Source organism: Salminus brasiliensis, chromosome 16, assembly GCF_030463535.1.
Source record: "Salminus brasiliensis chromosome 16, fSalBra1.hap2, whole genome shotgun sequence".
NCBI classification, from domain to species: Eukaryota; Metazoa; Chordata; class Actinopteri; order Characiformes; family Bryconidae; genus Salminus; species Salminus brasiliensis.
In genome coordinates this window covers 8,381,354-8,398,282 of record NC_132893.1, presented here as the reverse complement: position 1 = coordinate 8,398,282, position 16,929 = coordinate 8,381,354, and the positions used below count along the sequence as shown (strand labels likewise).

Here is a 16,929-nt window from a genome sequence, read left to right as displayed (position 1 = left end):
TTCTATTTGACAATGTGAATCGGTTTTATTTGACAATGTGAATATGTACTTTTTAACAATGTGAATGTTCTATTTAACAATGTGAATCTGTTCTATTTTACAATGTGAATCTGTTCTTTTAGCCAATGTGAATCTGTTCTTTTTAACAATGTGAATCTGTTCTTTTTAACAATGTGAATCTGTTCTATTTGACTTAATGTGAATCTGTTCTATTTGACAATGTGAATCTGTTCTTTTAGCCAATGTTAATCTGTTCTTTTTAACAACATGAATCTGTTCTTTAAGCCAAAGTGAATCTATTCTATTTGACAATGTGAATCTGTTCTTTTTCACAAAGTGAATCTGTTCTTTTTGACTTAATGTGAATCTGTTCTATTTGACTTAATGTGAATCTGTTCTATTTGACTTAATGTGAATCTGTTCTATTTGACAATGTGAATCTGTTCTATTTGACAATGTGAATCTGTTCTATTTGACAATGTGAATCTGTTCTTTTTCACAAAGTGAATCTGTTCTTTTTTTTTCACAAAGTGAATCTGTTAATTTTGACAATGTGAATCTGTTCTTTTTAACAATGTGAATCTGTTCTTTTTGACAATGTGAATCCGTTCTTTTTAACAATGTCAATCTGTTCTATTTGACAATGTGAATCTGTTAATTTTGACAATGTGAATCTGTTCTTTCTGACGTGAATCTGTTCTTTCTGACATAATGTGAACCTGTTCTTTCTGACAATGTGAATTTGTCCTTTTTGACAGTGTGAAGTTGTTATTTACACTGTGTTAGAATTTGAATGAAGCAACAGAAATGCACACACACATACTATATATCCAATGTTTGTGGACATTGCTTCTAATGAATGCTTTCAGCTACTTTAAGTTGCGCCCATAGCTGACACAGATGTGCACATGCACATACACAGCTTGTCTTGTCTCTGTAGAGAAGTACTGTCAATAGAATAAAACTCCCTGAATCAGATAAACATGAACATACTGGCATCATGCCTAATGTCAGCCATGGACAACGGGATCCTTCAGAATAGGGGTAGCGGTGTAGAGGTGGAAGTGAATGAGGCCCAATGCATCTAACATCTGTTTTCCAAGCAAATTACGACATTGTTTTGCCCCAAAAATTTACCAAAACATGCACGCACACTCACACACGCTAACATGCACCAAGACTCCTTCGTCCGACTGGAGAGACCTGACACATCTGATCTGCTTCATCAGACGTCATGCCCAGGGCTTAACGTCACACGTGACCTGCATCAAAAGGCTTGTCATGTGAGCTCCTCACAAGACCAGCCGCGCATCCGCCTCGCAGAAGTTTGGAGGGGTCCAGGTAGGTACCTCCCTGCAGAGAACCCATCTGGGGTTAGAGGCACGAGGCTGACGCACTGCAGGGGCCTTCGGCTCTGTGGGGGCTGCTCTAATTGGCCGGCGGGTGGCCCGGGCCCTTGGCTACTGGCACACGAATGACAAAAGGGTTTATTTATATAGGCGCCGAAGACGTGCAGAGAGGCAGGAGAGGAGCCAGAGGGAGCGAGAGCTTGAGCAAGGGGCGCCCTTGGCCCATTTTTGGCAGAGGTCGTCCCCAGATAGAACACTGCATGGTGAGACGCAAGAGAAAGAGAAAGAGCATCCGGGGAGCTGAAATGGAACGGCCGTGACGCGTTCCAGTTTGAGGCTGCACACTCTGCACAGCTCCTCATACACGCAGACACGCACAGCTCTGGGTCGAGGCCATGCGTACAACACACATGCAAGACCAAGAGGGTGCTGAAGCATACAGCAGCATCTGTTCCAGAATATGCTCCTCGTAAGCTCTGTTTGTGGGGCAGCAAAGCAGCTAATAACGGACCAGCCGGCACAGGTTCTGCAGTTCAAGAGCTGACTCCACACTCTCCTCGTTAACCCCTTAAAGGCTGACATCTTTAAAAAAATACACTTAAAAGGTAGCACTGCCATTACAGGGTGCATATCTTTCAATTTTCTTGCCTTTTATGTTTTGTGTTTAACAAAAGCAGTTTAAATTAGCTGCACATGATTTGTAGCCTCTCTTAGTCTCAGCCTCATGCATCATATTTGATACATATTTGATTTTGTAATATTTGTGATATTTGATCTCTGTAACATCACTGTACAAATGAATTTTATATATATGTATATTTGTATATATCTGTATCTTTCAACTTGTAAAAAAAATTGCATTTGTAGAGCTCTCCATAAGGGGGCACTCAAAGCATGATTTGTGTTTATGGCAGTAGGGTGACAGTAATTTACACTTTCTGACTGTAGGGAAAAATACCAACTCTGGCAAAATCCAGAGCTGAAACACTCCAAAAAAACATGTATTTGATTTCATTTTCATTTCAATAAATACATTTTATAAATAATAATTAATAATAAATAATAATAATGTTATTGGATAATAATTAAATCATATAATGAATTAATTATTTAACACACTGATGTTGAATAGTTTCCAAATACAATACATTTGGCTTTAAAGGGTTGGGTTTAATAGCTGAATAATCTCTGAGACTGTGCAGCACTTATCTTTGCAGCACTTCAGTTTCAGTTGAGGAGCTAACTGAGCCAGCACTGAAAAAGAATCTGAATTCTGAATTTATCCCTTTTGTTTGAGATAAAGATATGTATGCTAAGTCTGTGCAGCCCAAGCAAATTGTAAGGCTGGACACTGTGTGGATGAGGTATTGCCGCTGAACACGGAGTGGGAAACTTGACCCCAGGAGAAAAGTGAAGACCACACAAAGTGTGAAAAGAGACCCAAATTGACCTATGATACAAACACAACAGTGGAGAGAACTATGAGTCAGCTAGACTATGAGAAGTTTAGACAGTGAAATGTCAGCTGAACTAGTTTTTATCAATTCAAATAAACAGCCTCAAAACAAAGCTGACAGCTAAAAGCTTAACAGCATATTGCTAATCAGCTTTTAACTACTGTACACTTTAACACGGAAGGCCTCATTTTTACTCATTTGTATTACAATATTTCTTTAAAATGAAAAAAGTCAAGATTCATGATATGTTTTTAAGCCGCAGATTTGTTCACGGCTCTGTTATGATGATGGGTTCCACTGTCCTCATAAACTGAACACATCCTCAGTAAGAAAACTTTGGTTAATGTCAGAATCTTTGTTAAAACTGTGTAAGTGGGTTTTAAGAAGAAATTTCTTCTTAAGAATGGTTGGTGAATAAGGCCCATAGTTTTGAAGTAGTCGTTGCATTGACAGCATAGTCAGCCACTGTTCAATGGCAAAAATGGGTGGACAGCTAACCTTTCAAAGGCACAGTTAAGTTTCAGTGGATACTGAAGTTTGTTTTTGTAGGAGATTCTATATCTTTGTAATAAATTTGATAAAAAAGGATATTGCATACTCTAAGCTGTAAATAGTTATTATATAGTAGTGCCAAATGTTTATTTGACATGATGTAATAATAGTGGGACTCTTTTTGGGTACCATAGGGAACTACTTTTTAACCCCTTAACGCAGAAAGACTTATTACATACTAAAGTGTATTATTCAACTGTACAAACTGGTGAGGCTATTCTTTGGTAAATGAAGTTTGTAGTAACACTTTCAGCCCGGCGGCAGGCCTTAGGTGCTTTAAGGGATTTAAAAAAGTTTATTTTAGTGTCTGAAGAACCACTTAACCAGTCAAAGAACCATGGATGCACTCAAATGATTCTTTGAGCTGTCACCGTTCTATTTATAACGTAACATTATACTCTTTGTGATGAAATGTGCAGTTGGTTCTTCATTGCATTGAACCACCATTAAAGGACACCATTTACACAAGCATTTCTGGACAAGCTGAGAGATGGGAAAAGGGATGGGAAAGGGATAGAAGCATGTGGACTGAGGTGGTAGAGTAATATTACAGGATTCTATCCAAATATGACTTTGGATTACGCAGCATTACACAATTCTTACAAGAGCTGACCTGCCCCCATAGTAAGAAAATGCAGTTAGCAGTGTGCAAAGCCACTAGAGGCAACCTTCTTTTTATGAGTTAGTGGAGCATCACAATGATTTCAATGCTACTAGGTAGAAAATGCTACATAGTGCTGATTAACTACTAATGATATTTATGATATGGGTCAAAAGTACATTGTTTATCACAATAAAGAAATTAATCATAATAACGACAAAATACTGTTACATCGCTGGCCACTAGAATGATGTTACACTGCAACAGTACAGCAACATGCCAAAGTAACTTAACTTCCAAACTTCCCTCCACGAGCTGCTTATTTAGTAACTTTAGAACTTATAATTCAGTGTCTACAGCAGCTAGAATTTAGCATGTACATTATATGTGGTTCTGAGGCTGTAGTTTAAGGGGAACTGCTGTTTAAGAGGAAGAAGAAAAGCAAGACGAAACTTTACCAGATGCCCTCTGTGTTCCTGAGAGAGCTGGTGGACCGAGAACGGGGTTTCATAACAATGCTCATGGCTCCACACGTCCCACCGTTTTCGCTCCCCTCCACTTTCTTATGCTGTTGGTTTATAGCTCAGTTCCTACTCCTCCACTCTGGGCATGCTCTCGCAGCGGCTCGGCCTGAATATGCCTCCGCTTCCGAACACTCTTTTGCGCTTTCTGCCTCCCCTGTGCTCTCTCTCTCTCTCACTCTCTCTCTCTCTCTCTCTCTCTCTCTCTCTCTCTCTCTCTGTGGGCTGAGTAAGCGCTGGCTGTGGTCTCGTGTTTCCACTCTCTCTCTGTCTTCGCTGTCGCTCTCTCTCTCCGTGGGTAACAGTGGTCAGGGAAGGGGGGTAGGGAGGGTGTTCTAGAGGCCAATGTGTATGTGTGTTGTGTTGTATCTCAAGTCAGAGTGGCTTTAGGGAGTGGAGGACAGTGTGTGTGTGTGGGGGGGGGGGTCTGCAGCTGGTGACAACATCAGAGCCTGTTTCTTAGGGAAGTGTGGAGGGCTCACAAACGTGCCCATGCACACTCACGTGCATGCTAGGGGTGTGAGGGCTGTCGTAGCTCATCAGTTAAACTTGATCTGAAAAAAAATTCCCCAGATACTGTTTATGCAGTATGGACAAAAATATTGGGACACACCTCTTAATGAAGAATTCAGATGTTTCAGTCCCATTGCCACAGGTGTATAAAATCAAGCACCTAGTCATGCAGTCTGTCTTTAGAGATATTGACTGAAAGAATGGGTCATAATAAAGAGCTCTGGAATAGGATGGCAGTGTTGCAACAAATCAGTTGGTGAAATTTCTTCCCTTCAAGATATTCCACCACTAACTATGAGTGGTAGGTATTACTGAAAAGGGAACCACAGCGACTCAGTCACAAATTGGCAGACCCTGTAAAGTTACAGAGTGGGGTTACTGAGTGCTGAAGCTCATAGTGCTCAAAAGTCACCAACACTCTGCTGACTCAATAACTGCAGAACTCCAAACCTCCTCTGGCATTAACATCAGCACAAAAACTGATGGCATGGGTTTCCATGGCTGAGCAGCCGCATGCAAGTCTTACATCACCAAGCACAATGCTAAGCGTTGGATGGAGTGGTGTAAAGCACACCACCACTGGACTCTGAAACAACAAAAAAACATAAAACAGCAGGAATCTCTCAGCAGAAATAACTAACTATGTACTAAAGCACTCTGCATGAATTATGAAAAAGTGACAGTGGCTGTGACTGAATTTGACTCCCTATTTACGTTTCAGGGCAGTAATGAGTCCATATGCCATTTTTTCTGAGTGTCCAAATAGCAAGGAGAAATTCCAGTATGATTTTGAGAACACAATGATCTCAAGTACACAGGGTAGCACACTACCTCAGCTGAACATGGACCAGAATGCATTGCGAGTATGTTACTAAGCAACAGACACTGAAACTACCATATAAGCAATTATAGTAACGAGCCAACAGATGCCACGAATTTTAGATATTTTCCCATGTAGTTCAATAACAGTAGGTTTAGGTTGCTCAGCAACATAGTTTGTGTGTGTGTGTGTGGAGCTTTAAACATGGCTCAGACACTCGCATCTTTGTTTACACAAGCCGTGCTGACGCATGTTGATGATGAGAAAGTGCCAGAACTGATTTGTGTTTCTACGGCTATTTAAGAACGAAATAGTCCCTCTCTTGTCTTTAAACCAGCCTGAAACAGGGTTAAGGTTATTGCAAGGTTCTAACCCCCACCTCTTAATACCATATAAAAACAAACATGCACGTGTGTGTGTGTGGTAAGGGTGGTGGTGGAGGTGTTCCAGTGTGCACATTAACAACACCTGTCCCCCTATTTATTGAGAGATAAGTGTCAAACTTAAAAGGAACATGAAATGCTACCACTTTCAATACAAAAGAAAATCAGAGAATTCCTTTACAGGCCCACAGAGAGGATTTAGTGTGTATGCGTGTGTGTGTGTGTATTATGCTGTCCAGCAGACCGTATCTGATCTAATAACAAGGACTGGGAGATGTAAAAGGCAGCTAGCAACGTCAGAGGCTTTCAGCTATGGCTCCCCCCGCCCCTCCACCCTACTCGGACTCCAAACTGTTCTACCCTTATCCCAGTGCTGGCTGGCCTCAGGCTGCAGCCATCAACAACCCTACTCCCCCGCATTCTAACCTGGCCTTCATTATCCTGTATTACTGAGCCACATCCAGAGCCAGCAGAGGGGCAGACTAATTAAAGAAATTAGTGAGAAAGAGATGTGATGCCTTTTCTGAAGGCACAGAGTCAGACACGGATAAGAAACATAAGAGATTTCTGAGGTGACTGGTGACATGTCCATGAAACCAGTTTGAGAAGACTTTTGGTTTGTGACGTGGTGTGTTATTATGGTAGAAGCAGCAGTTAGAAGATAGTAAACTGCGGTGATGAAGGGATGCACATGGTCAGCAACCATACTCAAATGTGGTATGAAGCAATAATTGATTTGTTTAACGGTCCAAAGTGTGCCAAAAAAACATTTCCACACCATTACACCACCTCCACTAGCCAGAAGTGTTGACACAAAGACAGGCCCAGTCAATGGATTCCAATGTTCTGTCAATGTTACCCCTCAGCAGAAATCGAGATTCATCAGACCAGGCTACACTTTTCTGGCCTTTAACTGTCCAGTGTTGGTAAGCCTGTGACCACTGCAGCCTCAGCTTTCTGTTCTTGGCTGACAGAGGTAAAGACAAGCCTGATTTTCTGCTGTTGTTGCCCATCTGGCTTAAGGTGTGAAGTGATGTGCATTTTAAGATTGTACAGAGTGACTATCTGAGGTACCGTAGCCAAAAATGTAAAACATTAAATGTAACATGATAAGTGCAATCCATGTAGCATACCAATAACTCCAGTAACTGGGTGGTCAAGAGTCACAGTGTTGCATTGTGTTGTCTCTGAAACAAATGCAGTAGCGGAGAGACATCCTCCAATGGCTGCCAGGTTAAGCTGGGAGACAAATAACCATGGCATTAGCCATCCTGGCTGCAGTGGCTATTGATAGCAGGCCGCCTTCAAAACACACCCAAAGTACGACCAGCTGTTCTTCTCCTACATATATGGAAGTGAGGATACTGTTTCAAAAGGGTGGTATAAGATCTGAGCTGGTGTGCACAGAGAGATTTCAGGAGGGAAAATAGCACTAGACAAAGCTGGTGTGATCACAAAGGAAGACATGGTCTCTAGGTGATGCACAAACAACAGTAAACATTTGTCTATCAGCTGTTATCATCTTGATTATAGCGCAGATTAGCTTTTTTATTTGAAAATAAGAAGTTTTAAGAAATCCTTATCCAGCCAAAACAACCAAAACAGACACATAAGTACAGGTATCTTCGTATGGTGCAGGAATAACTAGTCCATTGCAGAAACTAAAATAAAATGATATTATATTTAGCTGTTTAGGATTCCATGTAATTTTGTGTTACATACATAATTACTAAGTTTAATTTTTTTTATTATTTAAAAAACATTCTTCAATTTAAATAATTACTGATCCTTCAAAGTGAATAATCTGCACTAAATGTGATTTTTGTTCTGGTTGTAATTGTTTAAGATGGATATTTTGTTTCTTGTTTTTTAATCTTTTTAATTTGTACATGTCTTCATTGTTACATTTTTATTCATATTGTATTAGTATTTTTATTTATTCATTACTGTTACTGTTACACGGAGATGCAAGACGTTTATCTTACCTTTAGGTTATTCAAAGAACCTACTACAATAAAAGAGGACTTGAGGAACGTATGAGAAAAGTATAGGGCTTTTAAAATAACTCCTTTCCTCTAGTAAACTAGAGGTGAAAGATGGTGTATAATGGAACCGAGGAAGGTAGTGAGTTCCTGCAAGAGTTTATACATTTACAAAGGTTCTTCCAGTAACTACATTATATTAACCTATCATATATTTAAAGCACCTTTCGTTTTTTTACAGTATACTTTAGAATGGTTGCTTTACCTGTCTTAATTCACTGTGGCTCTCAGCTACATTGCTACTGAGGATCACACCCAATGTAAACCTGAGTTTAAAAAATTAATGATGATGATGACAGATTTATAAAGGGTGGGTGTGTAGGTATTGGTGTATTCAAGGCCTGGCAATTGATTTCCAGCCCAACAGAACAATATATAGCCTATATGTAACAGCCTTAAGCACAAAAAAAGTCAATTTGCACTAAAATAAACATTTGATTTCCAGGGTGGATTTCATGCTACTTGGGCAGAAGTGACTCTGGGGTTGTTGTGAAGCGTGAATCATTTTTATTTTTTCTTGTGGACCAGTGTGGAGGGGGCAGAGAAGGGGTGCTGTGTCCCACTGTCACATGACAAAAAAGAGTGGTTGACAACATTGTGCCTGTACTGTATGTGCTGTATCTTTAGGACATGTGGCCTCTGACACTTGGAGCATGCTGACACTCACACTAGAGTCCAGCTAGTTAGCAAAACATTAGCCAATGCTGTTTCCAAATACTTTCCAGCAAATAACTGCCCAGCATCACTGTTTATTCAGTATCCAACAGTACATAATGAGGCAGGTGCATCTGGAACTACATGAACATTTAGGAAAGACATTCACTGAACTATATAGGCATTTTTTAAAAGACTTACTTTAACAAGTTGTCATACCACTGATATTATGTAACACAGTTTGACAGTAGCCTCTATTAGCTTTCTGACAACTGCCAAGTGTTTTTAACCTCCAAAAAACATATGACGTCCTCATATGACATCAAAAGGTCAAAGTGTTTAAAAAAGTATCATGGTGCAAAGAAGCAGAAATGTAATGTCCCTAAATGAGGACACAGGGTCTCAAGAGGTTAATACATGCTTATGTAGGTTAACGTTATGTAGGCTTACGAATGCTACTGTGTTTCCAACAAATTGGATTAACTGCCAAAGTTTAACCACAACAGTGTGGAATATAGTTTTACTGACGCTGTTTCTTTTTACAGTTTTAATTCCCTCATTCAGGACACAGAGCTGAGAGAGCAGAGTTCTATTTGTGTGAGGTGTGGGAGTCTCCTATGGACACGGGCTGAGTGGAAAAAGAGAAACCTTTTATGTTTAATGTGTAACATAAAAACATGAGAGAGGCTATTACTCCACTCAACCACTACATCACAAACAGGCCGTGTCAAAATATAAGTCATTAATACAAACAAACCAAAAGACCATGTCAAAATAAAAGTCACTAATGCAAACAGACTGTGTCAAAATAAAAGTCATTAATACAAACAGACTGTGTCAAAATAGAAGTCACTAATACAAACAGACCATGTCAGAAAAGCAGTCGCTATTACAAACACTGCAGTAACACAAAATACATTGTAATAAATTGAAATAAAAATTCAAAGCTAAAATTGCTGTCTCACATTTGTCTCCATTTTGAAAAAATTATCCGATTTGTGACTCAAAGCTGTGATCCGATTTAAATCCTGTAACACCACTACTAAAAACATTTTATATTAGCATAACTGAATGAGGTGCTGAATGATTTCATGTAATTTCTGAAGCTTTTTTTTTGGCTCAAGATCCCAGTTTTATTCAAAATCAGCTTTGCTAATGCACACTGCATATAATTAATTAGCAATTACATTGCATACATGTTAGACCAAAATTACCAATCTACAGTGCTCTCAAGTGTAGACTCCATAATTTTTCTGTCATCCACTGTGGGGGCCTACCAGTCCCTTTATGCTTACTTAAGTTCATCAGTTGTCTCATTACTTTTTATAAGACAATATGTAAGAGAAATACATTTTGGTAAAGCTAATGTTTGATTTATTTCTTTTACTTTTCTATTCTTGTTTCTCAACAATATAGCTAAATAGATTTTTTGTCTTGACTTAGTGTAGCAACTGTGGTCTGGTATGTGGACAAGTAAAATCAGACTCCAAAGGTGACTTAACTGAGATTAAATGTGCTCTAATATGTGCAATAATAAAGCAATTAAAAACAGATGAGTGATCACAAATATTTGTACAACCCTATGTCTCAAACATTATGGCAGGAGGTGGCTATGTATATAAAGTTTTGTAATATCTACACGTTACAAAATGAACTTGAACCATATGTGAATTGTTGGACCATATGTGAATTAAAACAGAGGCAGACCATGGACAGACCATGGACAGGTTACGGACCGAGGTGTGAGAAATCGACTTTAGGTGTTTCTGGATTAGCAGAAAAGCAAAGTCAGTGTCATTCTTTTAAACTATTTGTTCCATACTGTAGAGCTTATAAATTGTGTGAAATAGGTGTGAAAATGTCCTTACCACAACAGCTAAAAGTGTAGAGCAGTCCTCATGTTACTTTAAATACCAATTGAATTCAGGTTAAAAATAGAAAAGTAATGATAAGCAGTACTTGTTAAGTAGAAGTAGCTGCTTGTTGAGGTAAATTTCCTAGAACGTTTTACAACTAACATTCTCTTCATGTTCACTGAAAGACCCAGAAACCACAGCATCTCACTTTGCCACATATATTGTATATGACAACACATGCCTATTAACTGAAGCTAGAGGTCCCTCTAGTGTTAAAGATAGCAACAACTGGACAGTTTAGTTCAATTGTGTCTGAATGGCAGACCAACTGCTCTAAAGAAATGTATTCTATTAAGTGAATAAACACAGAGACTATGTACAGGGAAATTCTTAAAATCAACAGTCCAGCATATTCCACATTGTTTTCATGCTGTGGGATGATTACTATGGCTCAACTTCACAACGCATGTAGTTAAACAGTGTTTTGTCTGGGTTCATTTTCTGCACATGTAATGTGGTGCGAAAGTTGAGGTTTAGCTGAAACTTCATACAGCACTTCAGCAGCCTGTGCCGTGCCCGGCATGAGTGCAACATCCTCTTTCAAAATGAACAGAGCATTGCACCATTGTTCAAGACTGCTCAGCAAGTCAGTCTAAATAGAAGGCCAAATTGTGGCTTACAAATGTGACTATATATACATACAGATATATATATTTACTTAGCAAAAATCCAAAATATATAAAAAGCCTAATTAAAGCTAGCAAAGCTAAAATAAAAAAAAGTCATTTTGAAATAAATGAACAAATAAACTGAAAAATACATACATTTATTATAAAATATGAACTTTAGCTGAACTCGACACTACCACTCCATCCGTCTTCTTGAGCTCATGCAATACTTCTCCATTTCTGTAAGCGCTGGGTGCAAAAAAGAAAGTTCATCAAAGAGGTATTTTGTTGCACAGTGGTGATAGATAGATAGATAGATAGATAAATAGAAAGATAGATTAAACTAATGTAGTGGTGTAAAGATTCAACTATAATGTTAAATTGTGTTTATGTGAGCATATACACGCACACATATATATATACCAAAAAACATTACTGGTCACTTAAGGTCCCTAAATGTTTAGAAGGATCTATAAATTATAGATGTTTTTAATTTACACGACAATAAATCACAAATGAATACTTTGCCCATTTTTTATCACTCTCTGGCTAAACATGGTTACCATGGTTTCCTGGCATGTTCCAAAGGGGAATGGGCATTTTTGGATTATACTACATGGACAAAAGTATTGGGACACCTCCTCATTCATTGTTTCTACCTGCTTTTGCTGGAACTGTAACTGTCTCTACTGTCCAGGGAAGGCTTTCTATTGGATTTTGAAGCATTTCTGTGAGGATTTGACTGTATTCAGTGTCAAGAGCATTAGTGAGGTCAGAATGTTGGATGATCACCACCCCACCTCACCCCCAACTTCCCAACTTATCCCAAAAGTATTGGATGAGGCACCCATTAATCCAGAGAACAAAGTTTCACTGCTCAACAGGTGAATGCTGTTGGGCTTATACCCCTTTGGCCCATGCCTGGCATTAGGTATGGTGACAATGAATACTTTTTAGTCCATATATATCAAGAAAGCCTATAAAAACAAGTATAACCCGATAAAAATAATTACAGAAAAGCTTAATTGCTTGGAGAAACAAAACAATAACTGGTCACTAACAATTCATATTACAAAAACAAAACAAAACAAGGGTCCTCAGGGGTCCCAGGCCACTGCACACATTGCTTATAGCAATAAACATATTAGTACTCTTACATCACAAGTCCTTCAGATAATATAACACAACTCAATTACATCAGTGTCTCCTCACTGTGATCAGCTACATAAATAGCTGCCTTATAATAGCAGTACAGGTGAGTAGAAGACAAAGTGATAAAAAAAGAGTGCAAGGAAGAGAGAGAGAGAGGGGGGAGTGAGAGAGAGAGATGTGCACTTGTTTGCCTCTCAGCTTACCTCTTTAAGCCACTGAGAGCTTAGAGAGGTGGAACTGAACGTCCAATCTGGCAGCATTACTTCCATGCACTCTGAAGTTCAGTAAATGCCATACATGTGCTAACAGCTAGAGTAAACTAATACCAACTAAGACAAGCGTTCCATAAGTAAACAGGCTGGAGACATCTGCGGGAAGCCTGTTTCACGCCTGTTTCAAGGAGGACTCAGCAGCAGTGGTCCACTGCTGGGTATGTACAGTACCTGTAGGACCGGAGCAGGCGCTTTCTCTTCATGCCTTTGGACACAATGCTGCTGGGGGCTATGAAGTTGCATGTGGTGTCCCTGTGCCAATCCATGGCTACCGGGGCTTTTTGTTTCCTGCGACAGGAGCTGAGTTTGAGCCTCGCACCGCGCTGACTGCTTCCTGGAGTCTGCCGTGCCTTGCCCTCCCCACTCCCCCATCAGTGCAGAGGAACAGCCCACAACACTCCCTCTGGCCTCCATTTACCCACCCTGCTTTTCTCCCCTTAATCTTATTAGGCCTTCGGGGACACAGAGTTCAGCCTTGGGCTTCTCTCACCTCAGGGCCTCCCTCTCCCTCCCCTCTCCCTCCCCTCGCCTGTCCCTCTAGTCTTTTTCACACTCATGGATAGACAGACAGCCGTTTTCACACTCTGTCTAAACTTGGTTATTAAGGTTTCCTTGCAGGTTCCGACTGGGAATGGGCATTTTAGGATTACACTATATGGACAAAAGTATGTGGACACCTGCTCATTCATGGTTTCTTCCGAAATGAAACGCATTAAAATAGAATTTATCCTGTTTTTGCTGGAGTAACTGTCTCTACTTTCAAATAATAGCTTTCTACTATATTTTTAAGCGTTTCTGTGGGGATTTGATTGAGTTCAGCGACAAGAACATGAGAGGTCAGGATGTTGGATAATCACCACCCCACCTCATCCCCAACTCCCCGTCATCCAAAAAAAATCTAGCCCATGCCTGGCAATAGGTTTATGTTTACCTGCTCCAAAAAGTCCTATTCTATTGACAATACTTCTCTACAGGCACTAGACAAGCTGTGTGTGCGCATTTGCACATCTGTGTCAGCAACAGGTGCAACTTAAAGGTGAATGCATTCATTAGAAGGTGCCCATAAACATTTATTTGTGGAGATATAGTGTAGTTGCTATTTGAAATTTATAGGCTTATTACAAAAAAGCATCAAGTTTATTTTGTCAATTTCGATGTTATAAGCCTTTACATAATCTATGTAGGTTTATGTCACTTGTCATAAATGCCTTATGGGTGTCTTATGAAGTCCTATGAGATCTGCCTGTCCTGTTTCTCCTGTTTCTGCTTCTCTATATTTACGTCCCCAACATTTATATAAACACAGTCCACTGAAAGTGTTTCCAGGCTAATGGCAACGGCTACCTCTAGAGAAAATAATGCAAGGCTAAAAAGAATTGAAGCTAATGCTAGCTGTTCGGGTAAAGCTCAATGGAGAAGCTGATGAAGCTAACTGAATGCTATGGCTGGCCAGGGAGGCTAAAAGCTACAATCTCTTCAGTTAGCTGATGGCACACTATTCTAGACACCAAGAGGACCAAGAGAGGACTGCAACACCATCCGGTAAGACTTTGGAATAATTACAAAACTTTTTTTGTTAGTGTTAAAAGCAATGCTAGACTAGGTTAGACTAGGGTAGACTACTGTTGGCCATCGTGGTGATGTAAACCAGACAGCAAAACGAGTAAAGTGTTTATGAGCCCACTATAAGGCTTCATGCTTAAAATGTAAGGTGACTGAATGTTGTCAGCCACTCTTCTTTTGTCATTGAGACACTAATCCTCTCTACCCTTATGAGTGTACATTATTCAGACATCCCTATTTTCAAATAGCCACGCCTTACAGATTATCAACCTGAGGTTATCAATCTTCTATGGAGAGCCGTGAAGGAGGGCCGAGTGTTACGTCTACAGTCAGAAGACTCAAAGGGCTCTCTCAGGTGAGCATGCAGTGGGTTGGGTCTTCTTTCCCACAGTGCCTCACAATGCATGACAGATATCAGGCTGCCACTTCCATTAGCTCTGACTGCTCCCACCTCCTCTGTGGCTAAATGTTCTGTATTCTAAGCCTTGTGTTTTGCCTAAGATGCTAAGTTGCACCACAGGAGGGGGCGGCTGGTTTAATACCTTGTTATGGGGCTTGTGTAGATCATCAGATTGCGTAGTGTCCAGAGAACCTATGAGAGCTTGGTTAAGCCCTCTGGTCTCTCCTCTTATGCAGGTGGCTAAAACCCTCCAGCTCAAGGCCTTTCACCTACATTCACCACCACTAACTGACCTGATAAACAAGGGTCGCAGAGTCTACCCAGCACAGCAGAACAAATGGAGAGATATGGCCAAAGAAGCAAACAGCAAGACATAAGACACGCCTACGTGATCCTTGTGTGAACGTAGGGAAGTAAAGTTCAGTCTAAACTCTGGCAATGTAGCACATGTTTGTGCCGCTCTCAGCCAGCATCTGATAAAAGAGGCTAACACTGTAAACTGGCCAATCTTAAGCTGCTTTGCAACAAACACAATGGAACATTGAGCTTACGCCTGCCACTGGCAATGTTTCTTGCAAACATCAGGCCTTATTCACCAAACATTCTTAAAAAGACATTTCCTCTTAAAACCCACTCACACAGTTTTCACACAGATTTTGACATTCACCAATGTTTTCTTATCTTTCAGTTTACAAGAACAATGGGGTCCATCGTTAGAAGAGCAGAGCTGTGAAGCCCTTCGAGCTTCAAGTACGGCTCGGCTCGACCCGCCATCCCTCAAAATCCGCGGAAGACAAGCGTCCAGGCTTTTTCCTGTCCTGTCACCAAAGTGGTGGAACGAGCTTCCCCTGGGTGTACGAACGGCCGAGTCGCTCGCTGTCTTCAAACGCAGACTGAAGACCCACCTCTTCCAAGAGTACGATTAGAGTACTATGGTCACCTTATTGTCTTGTGTTTAGTAATGTCTAAGCTTAGAGGTATCCTTTGAATTATTATTCTATTCTAACTAGCTAAGGCTTTTCTTGGGTAAATAGCAAAGCACTTTGTAAGTCGCTCTGGATAAGAGCGTCTGCTAAATGCCGTAAATGTAAATGTAAATGTAAATGTAAATGTAAATGAACAGTTCTGCAGTTTAAAAATCATGAATCTGACGTAGACGTTTTGCTGTGACTTTTCTCAAGAACAATTTAAGAAAATGCTACTGGAGGAATGTAGATACTGGAGAATGAAGCCCAATGTGCTGTCAGACAACTGTGGTTTACTCTCCCAGGGTCTCTTTCTAATATGCACTGTTGTTAAAAACTCTGTAAAGAGGCCCTAATAAGCCCATGCATCATTTTAATTTGAAGGATGTATTAAAATATTAGCATGTAATAAAATACTGAGCATCTCATGGAGTATACACACGTTTCTTTGTATGTGTAGTTTGAGATATCTGTGTCAATGCGTAAGAACTCTCTTAAACACACAGCAAAGTCACCATGAAAGCTTTGCTCTAACAGGCGGACTCATTTCAAAATGATGTGGGACAAACAAGTGTTATTAATATTCACAATCTATAGAAATGAATAATAGATGGATGAATGAATGTAATTTCTAATTGATACAGTATGTTACAGCCCATTTTAAAATATACACTAGCTTCTCTGAGCAAGCGGCCGCAGTTACAGTTACACAACTACAGGAGTCACATGACTTCACTGTCAACTACAAATACAGTCAGCTAGTCGAAAAATCAAAAGAATAGATTGAGCCTAAATGCATAACTTGTTGAAAATATTAATGATAACCCAGTGTAGATGTTATTAACTTTTATGTGTCTTTTTTGTGTTTCTGTAAGCTATTAAAATGAACACTTTCTCTGAAAAGAAAAATACAAGTGGGTGTATAAGGAACACAAGTGGGCTTATTAGATACACATCACCCCTTAAGGCCCAGCCCAGACTTTTCATCTTGCTTACTTAGAAAGTGATAACTTCCTTGCATCTTTGTGTGATATTACATGTCTACACTTCTCTTGTCCATTCTATCTATCCCTTTGCTGCATGGTTCTTTCCCTTGCAGGTGTTTTTGCACTGGTATTGGTCCTCCACTACAGATCTATTACGTCCATTAAATCCAATGTA

General features: G+C 39.9%; 1 protein-coding gene across 7 annotated transcripts in view; it reads right to left on the bottom strand.

The window, feature by feature from the left end:
- The window catches only part of LOC140536649 (3',5'-cyclic-AMP phosphodiesterase 4D-like), a 187,565-nt gene that overhangs the window by 54,184 nt on the left and 116,452 nt on the right, over positions 1-16,929 (bottom strand). For 2 of the 7 annotated variants that reach the window (XM_072658578.1, XM_072658580.1), the window contains exon 1: positions 4,418-4,519. The exons of the other annotated variants lie outside the window; for them this stretch is intronic. In XM_072658578.1, the coding sequence (XP_072514679.1) occupies positions 4,418-4,482 (65 nt within the window). In that variant the 5' untranslated portion in view covers positions 4,483-4,519. Of the gene's footprint in view, positions 1-4,417; positions 4,520-16,929 lie in introns of those variants that run through there. 7 annotated transcript variants of the gene reach the window in all.